Raw genomic sequence first — 21,449 nt, forward strand, 5'->3', positions numbered from 1 at the left:
TTCAGATTAGAATGAAGTATAGCTCTAATATGAAGAAATATGTAGTATGGATGCTCAGTCCAATTAATTTTGGAAATAAAATGGCATTATTGTGTATAGAATTTACTTTATTAAAGTGAATTTTAAACAAATGCTGTTCAGATAAGTTTGGTGGGTGCTGATCCTGTAGATACCTAGTCTGAGTAACTTACTTGTTTAAATAATACATCAAATTAGAACCCTCTCCTTTATCCCATGCTCTGGCAAGAGGTGGCCATTGTTTACTGGTTCATAGAAAATGCTGGTATTCATTGAGGTCAAATGGAGATGTCCAGTGATGTCTTCCCATTTCTTTTTCTTTCTGGTGTTCTTTTTTTCTTCAGAATCTATGTGGGCATTTCTCATCCTAATGAGTTACAGGTTGTCTCAAATTATGCATTTTCTTGAAATGTTTATGTAGAAAAAAATCTGTCTATTCCCGAGTTCCTCAGTGAAGATATCACACTACTGAGAAAGGACTTCACTTTGAACTGGGACATGCTCCAAGGTGGAGATACACGAAGCAGTGATTATGAAACAGGAACACTTAACAGAAATTTTCTAGGCTAGTTATTTCTATGACAGAACTGACAAAATGCATGCATAGACCCTCTTCTTTAAAATTTCCCTACCAGAGAAATTCCCCGCCAAATCAGAAGCCATTGTATCAATCTAAAGAGCTTTGCTTCAGAGAGGTGAAACCTCATGAACCATGAGACACAAACAAAAATAGAAATACTATTATTGCCTTGCATTAAAATAAACATGCATTTCAATAAATATTGAAAAATAGGTAATAGGCTATAAAGTGAAGCATCAATTTTGGCCAAAGCAGGGATTTAGGTGCATGTATGTTCCATGCAAGTGATCTTTAGGTGCTTCCCAATTCCACCTAGTCCCAGAGAATATAGTGACGTGCACATAAAGGGCATCATTCATGTGAATAAGCACCTAGGCTCTAAAAGAGGTTGAACTACAGGGTGCCCACAATGCTGGCAGTGTGCTTTTCCAGGGAATCCCGGTAACAACTATCCCCAGTTGCTACAGGTGTCCAATTCCTGCAGCACTGTGTATAATTCTGTGGACACAATAGATGGTTATTAAGTGCAGATTAAACCAGTAAGTGTGTTGTCAATGTCGTTTTGGAAAGCTGGAGAAGAGTGGATAGTGGGAACTTTAATTTCATCATAACCTTAAATTACTCTCATCATACAGGTATTTCTGTGGTACATACAGAAGAATGTGAAATGTATAGAGTTACAGGCGTTTATGAGAAAATAGACCAGTATATTAAATTGAATAAAATATATGCTGCTGGAAAAATTATCCTGGAGTATTTATCAATGGCATGTGTGTCGATCCTCATGCTCACATAGCTGCTTCTCGGACTTTTCCTCTGGGGGGAGCTCCTCTCTGAGGCCAAGGTCAGCTGCACCATCATCTTGTCCGGCTTCTCTCCATTCTCCGGCGTGTAGTTGCCCAGGTCGTTAACCTCCCCGTCGCTGTAGCTGCCATCCAGCATGACCCCGCGTGGCTGGGGTATTCCACAGGTGCAGGGAAGCTGCGAACACAGCAAACACACACTGGGATGCCAGCTCAGCTTCATCTGTCGGAAGCCCTTCACAAGAAACTGCAATAGTGGACGGGGTTGCCGTTTCTAGTTTCTTTTATTCCCAGTTAGGGGCAGGGCGTGGGAAAATAATGGTGGTGACACTGTAGTCGTTCTAAAAGAGCAGGTATCCGTTTTTGTTTGAAGTCTACAAAGCAACTCTTAGGAAACATCACGTTGCATCAGAGACCGATGAGAATGTTCATGATCAGATAATTGCCCTGTTCTCCATGAGATCATAAATGGATGTAAGCCCTGATAAAAATGTTTTCTGGTAACGTTATGTGTGTGTGATGTGATGAGGTGGGGATTGAAAGGTGTAGCATTGTGGAGAAACTTCACTCTTATTTAGTTCTGGTTTTCTGGAGGAGATAACCATGGGACCGCGGACAGGGGGAAGAAAGGAAAGCCAGGCGAGAGGGAAGATGATCGGGAAAATGACGGGAGATGCACAAGATCACATATGAAAGTTCCCAGAATGGAGGATGTACCCCCCTGGAGGGTTTTTTATCACACCTCTGTGTTCACAAATAATTGTTTCACAGTGTTGAATTGTCATCGATTTTTAGCACTAAACACTGAACACCACCAAGATTAAAGGGCCTATGTCTTAGTTAACTTGGCTTAGCTCCTGGTGTATGGTAGGTGCTAAATAAATTTTTGAATGACTGAAATATGTAGCCCAGGGTAAAATTAGCACTGTGTTAACATATTATTTTGTTTGATCTCCACACCAACCGGTGGAGAAGGTTGAGGATGGGATGTCACTACCCACTTCTACAGAGAAGGTCTGACCTTCTCACAGTCTGTAGCCGGACTAGACTCTATCCCTGAGCACTTTCTTTACTCATGGTAAGGTCACCTTCTCCCGGAGCTTCCGCTCCTTCCGCTCCTGCACCGTGGTCAGGTAGTTGACGGCTGCGTACTCCAGCACCGAGAGGAACACGAACACAAAGCTGACCCAGAGGTAGATGTCCACCGCCTTGATGTAGGACACGCGGGGCATGGAGGCGTTCACGCCCGTGATGATGGTGGACATGGTCAGCACGGTGGTGATACCTGCACACAGAGCGAGAAAAAAGTCCGTGTTTGTCTTTCACCAAACACACTGGGTGGCTTCATGCCTCTGTTCTTTGTCCTTTCTGCTCCTTGGGCCTAGAATATCTCCATCCCTGCCTCTCTGTCCCTGGCCCCTACTCATCTTTCAAGATGTAGTGTTTATGAAGCTTCTCTTACTCCTCCACCGCCCCCTGCTCACCCTTTCCTCACTCCATATACAAACATATTCATTAGAGCAAACGTATCACTTTGTCCTTCTGTAGAGTGCCCGCCCCAGATATTTGGGCAGTAAGATGTGAATTTCCATTCAATTGTTTAAAACAGAGTTTATATATATGAGCAGGTATATATGTGTTTCTTGTAACTCTTTCTCCAAAAGGGAAACAAGAGCACAAGGTATATTTTAGTATTTGTGTCCTTGTTGCTGGTCTTGCAGTCCTGGGCCCATATAATCAGCCATCAGGGCAATTATGGCACCCAACCCCGTGCTGGACCCGGCTGCCTGTTCAGCAATGTTGACCTGAAGACTCAGAGGTCAATTTTGCCAAGAATGATGTTAACCTCATTTAATGGGGATTAGACTTTGAAAACTAGAATGTTTGTTTATTTAGCACAGTAGCTATTCAAGCGATAGAACAACTGTTAAAGGACAGGGCATTTGTCAATGGTATTTGCCTAGGATTTCAAATTAAGCTCAGAATGTTTGCTTGGCAAACACCAAATCACAGGGGACTGGGGTCACCTTAAGGGCCAACTCCAATTCAGTGTCACTAAAATCTGAGGGGGGGGCACCCTCTCCCTTGAAGCCTCTGAATCATCTGAACAATGGGGGTGTGTGTGACTGAGTGGGTGAAATATTTAAAAGTGGGGAAGAGAGTTGATAGCAAGTACCTATCCATGAAAAGCTTATACAATAGGGATTTTCAGACCTGAGTATGTATAAGAATTACCAGGAGACTGTTCAAAATGTAGGTTCCTAGTCCTTTCTCAGAGATTCTGATGTTATACACGTGGAAGGGACCCAGGATTCTTCATTGTTTGTTTTGTTTTTAAAAATTTTTTTAAATGTTTATTTATTTTTGAGAGAGAGAGCGAGTGCAAGTGGAGGAGGGGCAGAGAGAAAGGGAGACACAGAAACCGAAGCAGGCTCCAGGCTCTGAGCTGTCAGCACAGGGCCCTACGATAACACGGGGACTCAAACCCACCGACTGTGAGGTCATGACCTGAGCCGAAGTCGGACATTTAACAGACTGAGTCACCCAGGTGCCCCAGGATTCTTCACTGTTAACAGATCCCCCCAGGGATTCCGTTGCAAAGATCCCTTGGGCCACCTTTTGAGAAGACCTGTTAAAGAACATGATTTCTTATGCAGGTGAGCAGAGAAAGCACCCACACACCGGGACCACTGACCCCAGAACATGGTTCTAAGAAGACTGAAGGTGGGTTATTTACATTAGTACATGTGGGGACCTGGAAACAGTTCTTTTGCCACATAGGTTCTTAAGAATGGCATTTTACTTGTGAATCAATAACCCGGTTTTTCCAAGTTACAATGCTAATGGGTTTACAATCAATTTGAAATGAATTGTTTTTATCTGGAAGAAATGGCTTGTATTTTCAGATGCCTGGAACGTGCACCTGAGATGTTCCTTACCTAAAGGGACTCTGGCGGGCACAGCTCTGCGGTCGATCCAGAAGGACACCCAGGACAGCATGACCATGAGGGTGGCAGGAAAGTAAGTTTGGAGCAAGAAGAAGAAGATGTGGCGGCGCAAAGTGAAGTTAATGTACAGACGGTTGTACCAACCTGGGGGACACAGGAGGAAAAGATAGCACACACCATAGCCACTCAGCAACTTCACACAACACATTTTATCTGGGGAATCATAAACACCTTAGACACTTCCCTGGAACCTTGCCATGCCTTTATAAATTGGGAGGGAGAAAAAAAAACATGGAATAGAGTGATTATATGATAACCTGAACCGCATGGGTGAGCCCCTCTCAAGAAATCCTTGGCCTCTGTCTTCTACATAAATGGAGCCCCTTGAGATGGCCATTTAAGGCTTATTACTCATCCTTTGGGACAGAGCCCAGCAAAGTCACTGTCACTTGATTACTTGGAAATGCAGACTCTCAGCCCCACACCAGATCTATTGAATCCAAATCTCTTTTCAACAATACTCCCCACATGATTTATACGCACAATAAAGCTTGGGAAACATTTATTTAAACAAGCCCCTTTGGATTTCTTTATAGAGGAAAATGTTTCAAAGTTAAAATATCCAGCTAACCATAACATTACATTTCAGAACAGTGAAAGGTCACAGGCTCAGCTGAGCTTTAGCTCTCCCCTCGTGTTCTCTACAAGGAAAAAATATGAATGCAGGAGTTCTAACGAACAGGAGAAAGAGGAAGGAAAAGGAGAAGGCAGGATAAATGGGAGACGATGAGGACTGAAAATAAAATGGAGACTTGGCGACATTAACTTGAAAACTTGGTATCCTAGACAATTATAATGCAATAGTGATCATTGTAAAACAATGTAGAGGTAGAGGTGCTATAGACTGAATGGGTCCCCGCCAGATTTGTATGTTGAAACCTAATCCTCTGTGTGATGGTATTTGGAGGTGGGGCCTTTGGAGGTGATTACATCATTAGTGGGATTAGTGCCCTTATAAAAGAGACCCCAGATCATTCCCTTGTGCCTTCCCCCATGTGAGGACACAGGGAGAAGGTGGCTGTCTATAAACTAGGAAGTTTATAGACATCAGACACTGAATCCGCCAGCATCTTGATCTTGGACTTCCCAGCCTCTAGAACTGTGAGAAGTAAATCTCTGTTGTTTAATGTTTTTTGTTTGTTTGTTTGTTTGTTTGTTTTATTTTTATTTTTGAGACAGGGAGAGACAGAGCATGAACGGGGGAGGGTCAGAGAGAGAGGGAGACACAGAATCTGAAACAGGCTCCAGGCTCTGAGCTGTCAGCACAGAGCCCAACGCGGGGCTCGAACTCACAGACAGCGAGATCATGACCTGAGCCGAAGTCGGCCACTTAACCGACTGAGCCACCCAGGCACCCCAATCTCTGTTGTTTAGAAGCCACCCAGTCTATGGTATTTTGTTATAGCAGCCCGAACAGACTAAGACAAGAGGAAATGTTAGAATGCCAAGGTGAAGTGGAGATCCCCTGAAAAATCAAGACTCCTGAGTGATGTATACAGAAGATGAGATGTGCTGCATTGCCATGTGTTGGAAATAAAACAGTGTCTCTGTTGCAGATTATAAAGACTTAAAAGGTTGCACTTCTTTGTTCAGTCATGCGATGTTTTTGGCAATAGAAGCTTCATAAAGACTTGAACAAGATCATCCTGAAAGATGATTAGTCAAGACAGAGACAAGGGTTGGAGAAAGCTGTTCCCCTCAGCTGCCCAGAGGAAGACCACAGAGCAAGCCCTCAGGCAACCAGAGGGGGCGAGGCCACCCCGACCTGAGCACTGAGGCTCACAAGGTCTTAAGGAGGACCTATGCAAGCAGTATGGTTAAGAGAGGACTGTTTGGGGGGTGGGGATGAGGCGGAAAAAAAGAGAGAGAGAGAGAATTGGTTGAATGGAGCAGAGAGAATGGAAATCAACAGACCTAAAATTGAACTGTTTGTTGCCTATAAAGGAAGGGGCCCTGGAGATCCTATCAGGGGTGAGATGCCAGCTGCTAAACTGGCAAAGTAATTGGCTCAAACAAACCTCCTCCCATAGCTTCTGTTTGAGTCTTTACTAATATTTCCTAGGTTATCACTTCCAATGCTTTGGTGGTATCTGAAAATCACCTTCCCCAGTGTTTGCCATCCTGATTTAGGGATTTCCACCTTTGGCTTCAAATCCAAGCACACAAGCTCTGCTCGCTTGACAACCAAGCCCCCCACTCCCTGCCCCCCACCCCCACCCCTACCTGTGCTGCTGTAGAAGGCCAGCTTAGTGGTGGTGTGGAATTCTTGGATGAGGAACTGTGAGAGTGAGATCCGCTCATCTGTCTTCAAGGAGTCGTTGCCTTTTTTCCAGTACAGCATGAGGTCATCCTCTGTATAGGCATCTGAAAGGATGGGAGACAGCATCAGGCACGGCCGGCGGCCGTGGGAGGACAGGCCTGCCTGTGGGGCTCCGTGGAAGCAGCTCCAGACCTCCCACACGGACAACTGGGATTGTAGTAAGAGAGTCTGAATAAACAAACCACAGTCTAAACAAAGCAAAACAAAATCCACATTAATTCTCCCCAGTCTTCCAGAAGTCATCAGAGCAAAGCTCTCAAGCCTAAATGCTCATAATGCCTGCAAAAGTGCTCACTTCACAATTCAGCCTGCCATTTATTAAGTTAAAACAAATCAAGTTGTGGGGCGCCTGGATGGCTCAGGAGGTTAAGCATCAGACTTCGGCTCCCCTCCTCTCTCTCTCTTTCTGTCTCTCAGACCAACATTAAAAGAAAAAATGAAGTTGCTATGCTTGTAGATCAGAAATGGATAAATGGCTGCAGTATCGCATATGGTTCAGCCTTACAAGCCCAGGCTAATTTAGCCCTTTCTTTTCTCCTTTCAAAGTGTAGGAATGCATCCATTGATGGCGAACCTATTGCAATACTCTCAGGTAATAAGGGGTGCATTCTAGCAGGAAAGGAGCCACAAAGTGATGGCAGCAGGACACAAGTCCCTTTTCTGCAGGCCTCCTCTTGCTCTTCCTACCCAGGGGAAAATCCAGGTGATTCTCCATAAGGATCACTCCCTCTGGTGATCCCACTTTAGGTGAGCCCACATCTTACTCCGGTTGAACAAACCTACCTGCGGCCTGGACAGAGCTGAGGTAAAACCTCACAGTTGCCGGTCCAGTCTGCTCATGTGTTAGACCGTTCTTGCCGGAGTTCCCTGACGCCCTATTTCATTCCTCTATTTTCTTCTATTTCTTACCCTTGACCTGCGTGATAGTTGGTGTCATGTATCCCCTCCACTTGGCTAGGCTACAGTACCGTTATTCAATCAAACACGAATCTAGGTGTTGCTCGGAAGATGCTTTGTGGATGTGACACCTACCACCAGTTCACTTTAAGTAAAGGAGATGATCCAGGATAATCTGAGTTGGCCTGATCCAATCAACGGAAAAGCCTTAAGATCAGACCTGAGGTTTCCCCAAGAAGAAGAAATCCTGCCCTTCCTGCCTCCACGGGCAGGATCAGGTCCCACCCGAGGGTTCCCAGCCACCCTTCCTGACAGCTTGTCCTGCACATGTCAGACTTGCCAAGCCAACCCCCAGGCTCCTGTAAGCCAATTCCTTGACACTAAATATCTCTTACTATGTATCTCTGATATTCTGCTTCTCTGTGGTACCCTGACTGATGCAACCTGGAAAAAGCTACATTCCTGACGGAGCCGCCTGGGTGTGGTAGAGAAAAGAAGGTTCTGGAGTCAGTGAGTTTAGTCCGTCTTAGCACTATGTCCTCAGGCAAGTTACACCCCTCCTACCGGTAACAGAGATAATAGTAACCTTCTCACAGGATCTGGTGAAGATTACATGACAGCAGGTGGCAAATCACTGTGCAGTGGGTAGTGATTTCCTTGGTCCTAGGATTTATTATTCCCTTTTCCCACATTCAGTGCCCTATGGAGCTGTCTATCTGGCCCCTGCTATGTGGGGGGTCAACATCCCTGCCCTCCTCAGCCCTAGATGACTGGAGCCAGGCCACCCCTGAACCATTGCCACAGTGCAGGTAGGCTTACAAAGGTGTCCTGGGCCAAAGAGATTCCTCACTAGGGCTTGGCCACCAGCCAGGAAGGGCCATGGGCATGTGCTCGGTTGGAGCAGACCAGCTGGAGTTATGGGGGAGTCCAGACTGCACCCACCAGAGGAAGCGTTTGGGCAAAGACTGAAAAACAGAGCAGTCGTGTAGAGAGCTGGAGATACAAGCGGTTAGTCCTTGATGCTGCCTCAGCCTTGCGCTTCCTGGAGCCTGGCTTTGAACCTGTCCAGGACTTTGTGTGCAAGTGTCCCGATGCCCCTCAGTTGTGCCTGAGAGTCTCAAGCACGACGTGCGCTCACCTGGGCAGTTCCCTCCGACAATTGTTGCCAAACTTGTTTTTGTCAAGAAATCTTTTCTTCCACAGAAATCTCATTCAGAGGAACAATTAAACAGGTCAAAAATGAGCTCTCTGGATGGACGGTGTGTAGAAACAGCTACAGAAGGAGATCCACATTTGCTGAGCCCTCTACCGCCGTCCCCAGCTCAGGTTCCACAGAACCAAGTTTAAAACCATTATGGGAACAGAAGGTTTTAGTTTCAAACTTATGCCTGATTTTCAAAACGACTCTGGACTTAGGTTTAATATCTTAAAAAGTCATTTGAGGGGCATGTGGGTGGCTCAGTCAGTTGGGCACCCGACTCTCGATTTTGGCTCAGGTCCTGATCTCACAATTCGTGAGATTAAGCCCTGAGTCGGGCTCTGCACTGACAGTGAGGAGCCTGCTTGGGATTCTCTCTCCTTCTCTCTCTGCCCCACCCCCACTCACATTTCCTCTCTCTCTCTCTCTCTCTCTCTCACACACACACACACACACACATACAATAAACAAATAAACTTTTAAAAAGATACATAAATAATTGAAAAATCACTTGAAAAGCACAGCCAGGAAGGAGGAGCACATGCTGTTCGTGCTGACAGTTCTCGGTGTTTGCGATTACTCGCGGTTTGTATGCAATGTCCAGGACAGTCTACTCACAGCTTTCAATTTCAAGTGAGCACGTTTGCGTGTCCAGGGGAAATCGGCTGAAGTCCATGTTGCACATTGCAGTCACTGTTACCCTGCAAGCCAAAAGACAAAATCCAAATTTTCAGAGGCTGCAAAATACAAGTGCAAAATGATCAAACAGAAAAGGCCTCTGTTTCCTTCCCATGTAACTGCCTCCTTATAATTGATAAGCAAGGTGTCAAGACTTAGGTAAGTAGCCTGCGTATAATAAAGTCATTGGAGTACTCCGGTTTTTATGTTTAACTCCAGCGTCAGGGTGAGGCAAACAGGGTGTCTATCTCTGTAAATTCTATCACATTGAAGCATATTAACAAAGCAATGACCTCTATCAATATAAACCTGTGAAATAAAAATTCATGTGATATTGTTTCCTAAAAGAAATCATAGGAGCATATATTGTTCTCTTGTTGATAAATTCCATTTTTTCTGTTCATTTGTCGATTTTATCAATATTCAATATTTGTATACAATGTATCAGGAATAATATTAATGAGGGGCACCTGGGTGGCTCATTCAGTTAAGCATCTGACTCTTGATTTGGGCTCAGGTCATGATCTCACAGTTCATGGGTTCAAGCCTCGCATCGGGCTCTGCCCTGACAACACGGAGCCTGCTTGGGATTCTCTCTCTCTCTCTCTCTCTCTCTGCCCCTGCCCTGCTTGCGTGCTCTCTCTCTCTCTCTCTCAAAATAAATAGAAAAAAACATTTTCTAAAAAAAGAAGTAGCAGCTAGCTATTCAAAGCCAAAAAAGCAAAACTGCAGGTGTGAGTGGTCAAATGAGTTGCCTTTCTGCCCAGGCTTCAGGTGTAAAAGGACCTACAGGAAGAGGCACAGCCTGAGGGCTGGGAGGACCTTACCGGAGACTGTAGAGCACTTTCCCATCGGGCTGGACCCGCAACATGACATTGTCCGTGGTGGTGTCGTGGATGAAGGAGCGCTTGGAGTGCACGAAAAACATGTCGGGGACCCAGATCTTCTTCACCAGACGGCCGTCAAACGTCATGCTGAGGTTGTTGGTGCTCGGGAAGGACAGCCTTTCGTCCTTCCAGTAGTGCCTCAGGTAGAGGGTCATCGTGAAGTCCTGGAGGGGAAGGGCAGAGAGGAGAACCCCACACACTGAACCCACTGGGTGTCAGCAGGACACTGTGCACCCTATGGAGCCGTCAGCAGCTGAGAATGCAACAGCAGAGTAGAGGTCTTGCTTCCAGTCCCCGGGGTTTGCTACAGTAGGAGGGGGACTGCAGGGGAGGGACACAGCGAGAGACCGCTAGCAGAACCCGTGTCCCTGAGACCCACCCCATCCCCTGCCAAGTGCCTCCACACTGACAAGGTGCTACTGTCAGTGCTTGTGACCCTCAACATACTGGAGTGAGTGGGGGGCTGGGCGGGACCAGTTAAGCACCCCAGCTCCTTGGCCCCTCAGCTGGGATAACCGTGAGGCGTGTTCTCTGTTGACTCCTGGAGTACCCCCAGTGGGACTGAGATTCCTAGTAGTAACTGGCTTGAGGCTCAGGTCTATGTGCTTCCTCCCCACCCTCATCTCACCTTCCCCCACTCTCTTCTCGATTTTCCTGGGATCACCTCTCAACTTGTGCTAGAATGCTTCTCTCAAGTCTGCTTTTTGGAGAACCCAAACTAAGCGAAGGCTGTAAAAAGTCCTATAAGTCGAGGAGTTGTAGAACATTCCATTTTTCCACCTAAACTCATTAAAAAGGAAAAAAAGGGACACTTTTCAGCAAGTCATCTGCATTTCCGCAGCCAGATATAGGATCTACAGTTGTAGGATATCTGGCAGCTACAACCGCAGACCCTACGGTTTATGTTTGAGAGCCTTTGCCCAGAGAACCATCCCGACGGCAAAAGGCACGGGAGGGAGATTGACTTTGTCACCGGGCTCTGCTTCATTGCAATTGGGTGGTTTTTGGCAAGTGTGTTAACCTTCCTGAGCCACCTATAAAATGAGTGTGGGCATTCCCGTAGCCGGAGAGTTGTGAGACCCAGTGAATTCGAGTGTGTGGACCTCCTGGCCCAGCATAGGCCCTGTGTGAATCCACCTGCTGCAGCCCTAGAAAAAGAAGCACTTTACCATGTCGACCTCTGAGATGCTGTCCAAGCTCTCCACCTGCACATCCACACCCACAGGAATGGCCGGACCTGCAAATGGGGCATGGCAAAAGCATTTATTCTATTTGAATTTTCACTATAGAAAAGACAGGCATAGGAGCATTTCCCCCCTGGAGCCCCAGTTTCCTCAGTTTCCTGTCAGATTGAAGGTTTGGTGTCCCCACATTTCAAGCTCAAATGAAGCCAGAAATCAAAGGGTTGGATCATAGGCTGCCTCCCTGGAATATTCCAACAAAGGTTTAAAAAAAAGAAGTTTGGGGGCATATGGGTGGCTCAGTTGGTTAAGTGTCTAACTTCAGCTAGAGTCATGATCTTGTGGTTTATGAGTTTGAACCCCATATTGGGTTCTATGCTGACAGTGCAGAGCCTGCTTGGGATTCTCTCTCCCTCTCCCTCATTCTCTCCCCCTCCCCCACTTGTGCTCGCTTTCTCTCTCTCTCTCTCAAAAATAAGTAAATTTTTTTTTTAAAGTTTTCTTTATCTGAATCACTCAGGTGATTCTGAGATGATGAGGTTAATATAAAGCTTTCTTCTTTGGTTGCACATACTTATCTAAAGATACAATGAAGACCTAGCTCAAAGCTGAGTCTAATCTAAGGAGTTATTCCTTAGCATGGGGTTATCCACTTTATTTTTTATATTTGCCTCCTGATTTTGCAGCCTCTTGTGTCACAGAAGCCAGTGTCTCTGTCTTGCCATGAGAAAGGCTCTACCTGGTTAATAGGAACCCAGAACCAAAGCCACATTCAGGTCATTGGCCAAGCCCACACATCTGTACCTTTGACACAGGATGGGGTAGCTTCCAAGGGCAACATGATGCAATAGGGTGGCCTTTGGCATTTCTAAGCCATGAAATCTTACTATCCATAAAGAGAAGGAGAAGTAGATTGCTGCCCCTTTCCTCCCTGCTTTCAGGCATGGGGGGCAGGCATGGAGCAGACTCAGATTACCATGGATTGAGGTAGGTTTAGATCTAACAGCAGCAGGTTACAGATTAGATAAAGACTCTCTTCTAGAATCTGTTTATTCTTTGGGTCGAGGTGGCTAGAAGAAATAAAAACATGAGGACGGTTTCTAAAATAAATTTTTTATTGCAGGAAGAAACCCATGTAGATGAAAACCCTATTTGACACTGAGCAGGCTGAAATCTGGCAGCTGCAGGCTAAGCTTCAAAGTGCCATGACATCCCTCTGCTCTAGATCATTATTTTCTCAAGCTATTTTCATTTAATTAAATCCAGCAGACCACACTCTGCCCTCAGATACACACCCCTTGTTCCATCTGCCAGCTCCCAGATGAGAATGAATTTAGTCCAAGGTTGTGGTTTCAGAGTATTTTCAGGAGGCAGCTTTGGGATGTAGCGGCCCCATCTTCCCCTTGTCCTTCCCGCAGCCAGCTGCTGGCCTCACTGATCCCAAGCCTTCCTTATCAGGAGTAGTGGTCTGAGGACTGCTCAGCTAGCCTACCCTCGCCATCGGCCAACAGGCACCTTCTGAGAATGTGTTTAGCAGGGCCCACGGTGGGGCTGGGCAGGGGTGATGCTCAGAAGACACTGTGGGTTCCATCTTGGCCACCAAGCACGACAGAGATGTTCTCCCCTGACCAGGGGAGAGCAAAGCTGGGTGGTCCCTTGCTTTGGTTTATACCCAGGCATAGGTGAACAGACCCGAAAAGAGAAGACAACCACGGCGAGTTGTGGCTCATACCTCCAAAGCCAGGCCTCATGCTGAAATCGTGGTCGTCTATCCTCAGAAGCTGCTCTGATTTTGTCAGTGGCGACTTGGTGATATCGGGACTTCGTTTCAGAATTGGACTGCCAAGAGGGGAGAAATGGGTTGAGCACATATTCCAATCAAAGCAGATAAAAAAAATTTCTTTCATTCAGATGTGATCCTGACAGGTTCGATGGGATGTATGATTTCCTCTTTTAAGCTATTGGATGTCTTCTTTCCCTCTCTCCAGCTTTCTAGAGAAATGAACTGACCCAGAAGGTCCAAGACAGTAGTTTAGAATCATAACTGAGGAGCTTTAAAAACACCCATGCTCAGGCCCCACCTCAGAATTTTGGATTTGGGTGCTCTGGGAATGGGGCCTGGCAATTAGTATTCTTAAAAGGTTCCCAGATGATTTTAATGTGTAGCTAATGCTGATAACTGCTGGTCCTGGCCTTACTAGGAAGTCTATCCCCCTCCAAAGCACCATGGCCATTCCGGGAGGGTTTGAGCTAGAGGGGAGAGGAAGTGGGTGTGGGTAGAGCTTGGTACCCTTGACCTCTGTTGGCCCATTCTGTGGAAAGAGCATGGATTTGCCCTTGGAAATGTCCACCATCCTTATTCCATCAGAGGCAGCTTCTTGTTCTGCTGCTGGATTACACCTAGGGCCATTTTTATTTATTTTTATGTTTTCTAAATAGGTAACATATTTACGGGGTTGGACAATTTTAGAAACGGAAATGCAGTGAAAAGTTTCCCTCCCATCTCTGCCTCTACCACATTTCTCCCATCCCCAGGTATCTCTCTGAATGATTACTTCTTTGCAAGGTTTCTTGTAGGTACAAGTAAATACAAATATATGTCCTTAGTTCTCCCCTTTTTATTTTTTTTATTTAAAAAAATTTTTTTTAACGTTTATTTATTTTTGAGACAGAGAGAGACAGAGCATGAACGGGGGAGGGTCAGAGAGAGGGAGACACAGAATCTGAAACAGGCTCCAGGCTCTGAGCTGTCAGCACAGAGCCCAACGCAGGGCTCAAACTCACGGACTGTGAGATCATGACCTGAGCCGAAGTCGGCCGCTTAACCGACTGAGCCACCCAGGCGCCCCAGTTCTCCCCTTTTTAAAACCCAAAGTTAACATATAAACTCTCCTACTTTTTCTTTTTTTCTTTATTTAACTATTCTTTGGATTTTTTTCCATATCTAATTATCCCAAGCCTCTTGTTCTGTTTTGTACTACATAGCATCCACTACATGGATGCACTGTAATTCACATGACCGTCCTCAATTGGTAGATATTTGAATTGTTTCTAGTTTTCTGCTATTATAGGCAATGCTTCAATGGCCTTGAATGGTCTTCATCCAGCCATCAACACCATCTCTGGAATCCACAGAAATAATTGACTACCTTGCCTGCTCCTCCTTAGGCTAACACCAGTCATGTGTTCTCTTCAGGGTGCCATCACACACACCTTTCCCCTGGATGCGGTGGTTCCCAAACTGTGGCATGCATCAGTATCTCTTGGAGGGCCTCTTCAAACCTAGGTTCCTGAAACTCCCTTTTCTTCTGATGTTTCTGATTCAGTACGTCTGGGCTGAGGCTCAAGAATTTGCACCTCTAAGAAGCTCCCAGATGCCCCTGATGTCCCTGATCTGGAGACAACACTTTAAGAGCCACTGCCCTGGCTCATTTTATTCTCAATATATATGGCTTCCTCCTTTTTAACTATGTCCACCTTTAAGTCCTTTGCCATCTTCTTTCCTAAAGAAACCTTCATCATTGTGGGGAGAAAAAAATGTGGCGGGGAGACAGAAAACCAGGGCTCTGACCTTCACTCTGACGCTGTCTGCGTGGTACCTTTAGGCGCCTTGTTTCCTGAGACTCAGTTCCCTTAACTGATAGAAGGTAAAGCTCTGTGACCTGACAAGGGGTGTGAGGAATAAATGAGGTAATGTGCATGCAAGTACTCTTCAAACTCTAAAAGGTACACAAATGGAAGAAGTCACTGTCGTTACTGAGCCGGTAAGGAAGTTTCCTTCCAAAGTAAGGGAATTAATGTGCTCACAGCAAAGGAAGCATGTCGGGGAAAGAATTTGAACTAGTGAACCAGGACCAAGCTACGCTGCTTACGGATGTAAGGGAGGAAGAAGCTAGGGACTTCGAGAGGAGGAAAGCTGGTCCCTGTCGCCTCCCTCATCCTCTCTCTCACCCAGCTGAAGCCAGGAGCCCCGCCATTTTTCCTTTCCAGTTCTCCTTTCCTCTGGTCCCCCACCTTCTGCCTCCAGCAAATGGACCAGGGGTGGGGACTGCTGCTGAAAATCACCACAGGTGACGTGTGAGGAAGAGACATCTTTAGAATGGTATGTATGTGTTGATGGCCATGCTTGCCTTGTCTGCTGGCATCTTTGTGTGCTTCTGTCTTTGTGTACGACGAACATTAAAAACAAAGGCATGCTAGAGACAGTTTAGGTACTCAAATCAACAAAGTACTCCTCACCCTTCAGATCTACTGCCAATATTGTCAGAATAAAATATGAACGAAAAAAACAAAACTATGACGCTTCACTGCATTGATTTAGCCTTTTGCTGAGCATTTTCCCAGTACTTACAGGAGCAGGGATTTGGAGGATTAATTACTTAGACTGGTCTGAGGAGATCTGACTTAAAAACCTCTCCCCCTTCGGTTTACCAGAAGGTAAACCTCTCCCCCTTGGGCAGATCAGAAATTGATGCCACTCTTTACTTGAATCTACCACGAAACCGTTACTACAGAGAGTAACACATTGCCAGGTGGACTGTATCACTTGGGCCTCCTTGCCGTCTGGCTTGTGGATTCAGCCACATGGGCACTGGCAGGAGATGACAGAGCAGGGCATTTGTTCCTCAATCTCTTCCTGCTTCAATGCCAGGGACTAGCAATGTCTGTGTTGCTCTGTAATTACAGATAATCACAGTATCTTCAATAATTTCCAATAATACTATTTCCCCTCCAGGCCTGTGGGTAGTCATGGCTTCCTTCTGTTCCTAGTCCTGGTTGGTTCCCTGAACCTTGGCCACAGCTCTGCGAGTAGTCCCTTTGTTCAATTATTGTTTAAGCCCTTTTGAGTGTACTGCTGTTTTCTGCCAGGACTCGAATGATGCACACACACCGGGCTGATGCATAGGGATTATGTCATCTGTAGCAAAGTGGAACAGAGGCAGGAGCTCGGCAGCAGTGGGTCCCAAGAGTGGGTCCCAGGCATAGGGAAAAGCTAAGATTGGAGGGAGGGCTGCTCCTTGGGCTACAGGCCATCACAACTGATGGTCGGCAGGGACAGGCTGAGACCACAGGCCACCAAAGGCAGAGTCTTATCTTTAGTACCTTGTACAGTGCTGGGTTCCTGTGGGCTCTCAACGCATGTTAATTGAAGGAAGGAAATGGCCCCCTAGATGGGCATCTGAAAAGGGAAACAGGAGGAACTGAAAGAAGGGCTCAGAATGGAAATTGAGCTCGACCCAGTTCTTTCTTTGGCTTTGGGCCAGCCTGAAACAGAACTGGGCTCTGAGACGCCACTGCCTTTCCCATCATGAAGCCTAGATTCTAGCCTAGAAAAGACTGATAAACAGGATTCTTAAAGTCTTTTTCATTGATGTTTAATATTTTTAAATAACATTTTTGCCCTTATGTGCCCATGTTTTAAAAATTATAAAATAAAGGAGAAAATAAAAACCATTCAAAAATAATCTTTGCCAGCGTGCCTGGGTGGCTTGTCAGTTAAGCATTGGACTCCTGATTTCGAGAGGTCATGGTCAGGTCATGATCCCACAGTTTCATGAGTTCGAGCCCCACATTGTGTTCTGTGTCGACAGCGTGGAACCTGCTTGAAACTCTCCCTCTCTCTCTGCCCTTCCACTGCTTACACTCTCTCTTTTTCTCAAAAATGAATAATAAATAAATAAAAGAAAGAAATAATCTTTGCCATCTGTATATACCCTCATCCTTTGAAAGGAGAAAGAGAGAAAAAGAGGAGATACTGTAACTTGCTTTTAAACTCAAGTTGCAATATATCATGAAATCTTCTACATGGCATTGGCATCTTTTTACCAGCCAGAAGTATGATTATTCATTTTTTAAAAAGTAGGCTCCACATCCAATGTGGGGCTTGAATTCACAACCTCCAGATCAACAGTCACACACTCTACTGACTGAGCCAGCCAGGCACCCCTGATTATTAATCTTGAAACGAAGTATGACACACAGAAAATAATAGGAATAACCAACAGTGCTTGAGTACTTACTATCTGTCAGGTACTATGCTAACTTACATTACATGTATTATCTAGGGTTAGTCCTCATAACCTTGAGGTAGGCTTTATCATTATTCCCATTTTATACATGAGGAAACTAAGACACAGAGGGTCTGAGTAACTTGCTAAAGTGATGGATCCAGGAGTCAAATCCAGAGGGTCTGGCTCCAAGGGTTGGAAGTAAGGTCAGTACAGTGTCTTGTTGGAAGATTTGGCTCTGATTGCCTGGAATTTGGGTTAGATGTAAAAGGTCTAAGCTTATCTTTCCCTCACATAAGTGCTAGCATGGACTCAGCACAAAATCGATGCCCACACATTTATTGAATGAGCCTCTGGGAAGTTATGGAGAAAGCACAGACATGTCCCAAGTTATGATGATATAGGATAACATTTGAAACAGCTTTGGGGGCAGTAAAGTTTTGGGCTGTACATTTTTTGAACACCCATGTTCATCCTATCCTTTTGGAAAGAATGAAAAGTTCTGACCTATGGTACATCCTGACATTTCCTTCTTATAGTTCCTAGTCAGCTTGTGTGTGGATGGTGTTTTCCCAAAGCACATCTCAGAACTCTCTCAGAGGTTAGGTAGAGCAGGGTTGGGAACCCATGATGAGCAAGGGGTCTGCTGGACATCTCCCTCATTTGGCTAAGAGCAGAGCACCTGATAAGTTATACTTCACTTTGCTGATGAGGTCACCTCTGAGAAGATAGAGAACTTAATTTTGACAAGGAAGGAATCTTTTCAACTAGCTAATGGAAACACTCTTGTTTTCGTGGCATGTGTAATAGCCATGTATACATAAAGGCTCTTTCTCTGCCTCAGCTCCCCCCACTTCTGTCTCCCACAGCTGCTGGTTACACCTCTATGCCTTTGCTCCTGCTGTCCCATCTGTCTGGAAGTTCCTTGCCTCCATTCTTCATACTCCTTACCTAGACAATGCCTCGTGTTCCCAGATCAAGTGTTACCTCTTCCTGGAAGAATTCCTAGGTTTCCATCCTTCCCGCCCAAATCAACACTTCTCTTCTTCACATGCCTTATTAGAATGTGCACCAGCCTGTGTGGCCAGGGGCCTTCTGACCACTTCACGCACTTCACCGTGAGCTATATCAGGGTGGGATCTCTCTTGTACATCTCTGTAGCCCCAGCTCCTGGCAGTGTGAAGAAATCAGATTTCACAAAAACACGTACAAAATACAAAAGGAGAAACATAAACCTAAAGGTGTATCCTAAAGAGTTGAATGGACCTGCGAGAAATGTGCCAAGGAGGCCAAGGCTTAAACGAGGTGAGACTCAAGAAAGGTGCTAAAGACAAGGAGCTTTCCCTAAAGTATTCTGAGCCAGAAGAGTCAGCAGAGGGAAATACACTGCTTGGTGGGTAGGCAGCAATGTTAACAAACGGTAAGGGTCAGGCTGGGAGTCTGCTAATAGAATCCAATCTCCATCAGAGAGACTGGCCTTCGCATTGGGAAGGGAGCAGTGAAAAGAAATAGTTGCTGCCCAGCATGGTGAAAATGCTGGCATGAGGTCATCTAACTCAGGGTATCTCAGTATGAATGCACTTTGGGGTCACCCGAGGAACTTGAAACTTCCCAAGCCACACTGTACACCAGGGGTGGGACCCAGCCATCAGTAGCTTTCAAACCTCCTCTGCCAATATTGAGAACCACTTACTGTTCTAGCTTTTTTAATGGAACGCAAGCCTACAGACCCAGATGTATTACAGCTTGGGAAACTTAAGGATTATGCAGCAGAGAAAATCTGGAAAATAAGAGAGAGGCCAGAAAACTGAAGATGGGAAAATGGTTCTTGATAGTGACAAAGAACAAAGGGTATCCTGAAAACTGTGGAAGTTAAGCTCCAGGTTGTCTCCTGGCCATGTGCTAGAACTTTGATTACAAAGACAACTTAGGAACGTTGCTGTGTCCCATTACGTCAATGGCGTGAAACTAGTGAGAGCTCAGACAGAGCAAGACATCCTAAACCCTAAACTGATCTCCTTTCCCTGGGTGGGGCCTCCATTTGGCATATCCGGGGAAAGTCACTGGGTGATGTGTGTAGCATAACTGTCCTCAAAGCAGAGACGAGCCCTAAGGGGGTCCGGTAGAATGACAGTCTGCACAGGAGCTTCTTATCCGTGCCCATGACAAGATGGCATAGGTGGGGCCCAAGGTCTTCAGGGGTTTCCTGAGCTTTACAACATCTGAAGCATTTTCCCATAGTTTGGCTCACACAGTCCTTACAATAACCCTGAGCTGACAGACATAATTGACTCCACTTGACAGAAGAAACAGACTCGAGGATGTCAAGTGACTTGTCTAAAGTCATGGAGTGACTATGTGGCAGTTCCAAGTCCCAAAGCCGAGCCTTCTTATCGTTTGGAGCCAGTCTTGCCACCACTGCCCCATCTAGCTGAGGGGCTTTGGTGATGGATTCTCGGGGTTGCCTGTAACTGCGCCTGCCCAAGCCAAAACTTCAAAGGAAATCATCACGGGCACAGCCAGGTTTCCACCTTACCTTAAGGGAACATAAATTCAGAGCTATGATGGTAAGTAGGATAAGGGCTTGGGAGTGGGCACTTAGCTGGCTGTTTTATATGGATGGCCAGCGAACATTTCCCTGAAAGTGACAATCAAGCAGAGGCCTGAAGAAGATGAGAAAGCAACCTCCCGATGCCAGAAAAGAGTGGACAGAGGCCATGAAGTGGGGCTGCACAGTGTGCCCCAGGAGCAGCAAGGAGGTCCGTGTGGCACTAGAAGGGAGGTTGGGGAGGAGACATGGGCCAGACCGGCCAAGTTTGCTCTGCTGCTTACCCGAGACTGAACACGGGGCTGCTTTCCAGTGTGCCCACCGTGAGTAAGGCTGCTAGGATATGTTTTTTGTTTTTTTTTTTTTTAAGTAAAAAAAGTTTTTAAACATTTATTTATTTTTGGGAGATAGAGATGGAGCATGAGCAGGGGAGGGGCAGAGAGAGAGGGAGACACAGAATCTGAAGCAGGCTCCAAGCTCCAAGCGTCAGCACAGAGCCCTACATGGAGCTCGAACCCGCGACCCGGAAGATCATGACCGGAGCCGAAGACAGATGCTTACCCAACTGAGCCACCCAGGAACCCTGCTATGATATTTTGTACACATTGCTCTCTGAGGCATTGACCTAGCAGGGAAGATACCTGCCAGCACACGGTCTCAAGCCCCAGCTTTTCTGGCTGTTGACAGAACACCACACGTTTCTGCTATCAGTTTCTGTTTCCTCTGCTGCGAAATAAGGGATTGGGTGATGGGGGAGCTTGGAGACCTTTCAAGTCTGTTCCAGAAGTCATCATCCCTATGGTACTAAAGGCACTTTATAGCTCTAGCCCTATGGGTGTATGGCAATGTGGAAAGGGTCAGTCCACTGGCAGAGCCCCACAAATATGGTTTTGGCTTCCTCGCAGACCCCCCAGCACAGGGTATATGTGAGTGTGTGTGTCCGTGTGCATTTAACTTTTATTTATCTAATAAGGATGTTATCACAATGTTATTTATATTACATTTCTTGAATTGCTATAGAGGCTGTGCATTTTTCCACATAGTGAATAAGTATTCTGTATTTTTCCTTGGGTATAAATAGCTCATTTCTTTTGATTTCTTATTAAGTGGAATTTTGGGTAAGTAACCGATAATCTGCTTTTCAAACCACAACCTCTACGAATGTGTGATGGGTAATTTTATATGTCAACTTTGCTAGGCCATGGTACCCAGTTTTTGGTTAAATACAAGCCCGGATGTTACAGTGAGGTATTTTTAAACATGTGATTAACATTTACATCAGCAGACTTTCAGCAAAGCAGGTTGCTCTTCATGGTGTGGGTG

The 21,449-nt window shown here is 45.8% G+C and overlaps 1 protein-coding gene across 2 annotated transcripts; it reads right to left on the reverse strand.

Moving 5' to 3' along the window:
- Window positions 1–1,172: 1,172 nt before the first annotated feature.
- LOC125937946 (gamma-aminobutyric acid receptor subunit rho-1) lies at window positions 1,173–13,527 on the reverse strand. Of its 2 annotated transcripts, none has more exons than XM_049652911.1 (8): window positions 13,303–13,527; window positions 11,559–11,626; window positions 10,330–10,553; window positions 9,443–9,525; window positions 6,633–6,773; window positions 4,341–4,493; window positions 2,490–2,686; window positions 1,173–1,579 (listed from the first exon to the last, which is right to left on the reverse strand). In XM_049652911.1, exons 1-8 carry the CDS (start codon window positions 13,475–13,477, stop codon window positions 1,286–1,288), a joined length of 1,335 nt encoding a protein of 444 aa, XP_049508868.1. In that variant the 5' UTR covers window positions 13,478–13,527; the 3' UTR covers window positions 1,173–1,285. The 2 variants fall into 2 exon arrangements, with proteins under 2 accessions (XP_049508868.1, XP_049508869.1); XM_049652912.1 differs by lacking the exon at window positions 13,303–13,527 and adding an exon at window positions 11,018–11,169 and having other exon boundaries at window positions 11,559–11,627.
- Between the last annotated feature and the right edge of the window lie 7,922 nt (window positions 13,528–21,449).

The sequence above is a fragment of the Panthera uncia genome (assembly GCF_023721935.1).
Source record: "Panthera uncia isolate 11264 chromosome B2 unlocalized genomic scaffold, Puncia_PCG_1.0 HiC_scaffold_24, whole genome shotgun sequence".
Classification (NCBI taxonomy): domain Eukaryota; kingdom Metazoa; phylum Chordata; class Mammalia; order Carnivora; family Felidae; genus Panthera; species Panthera uncia.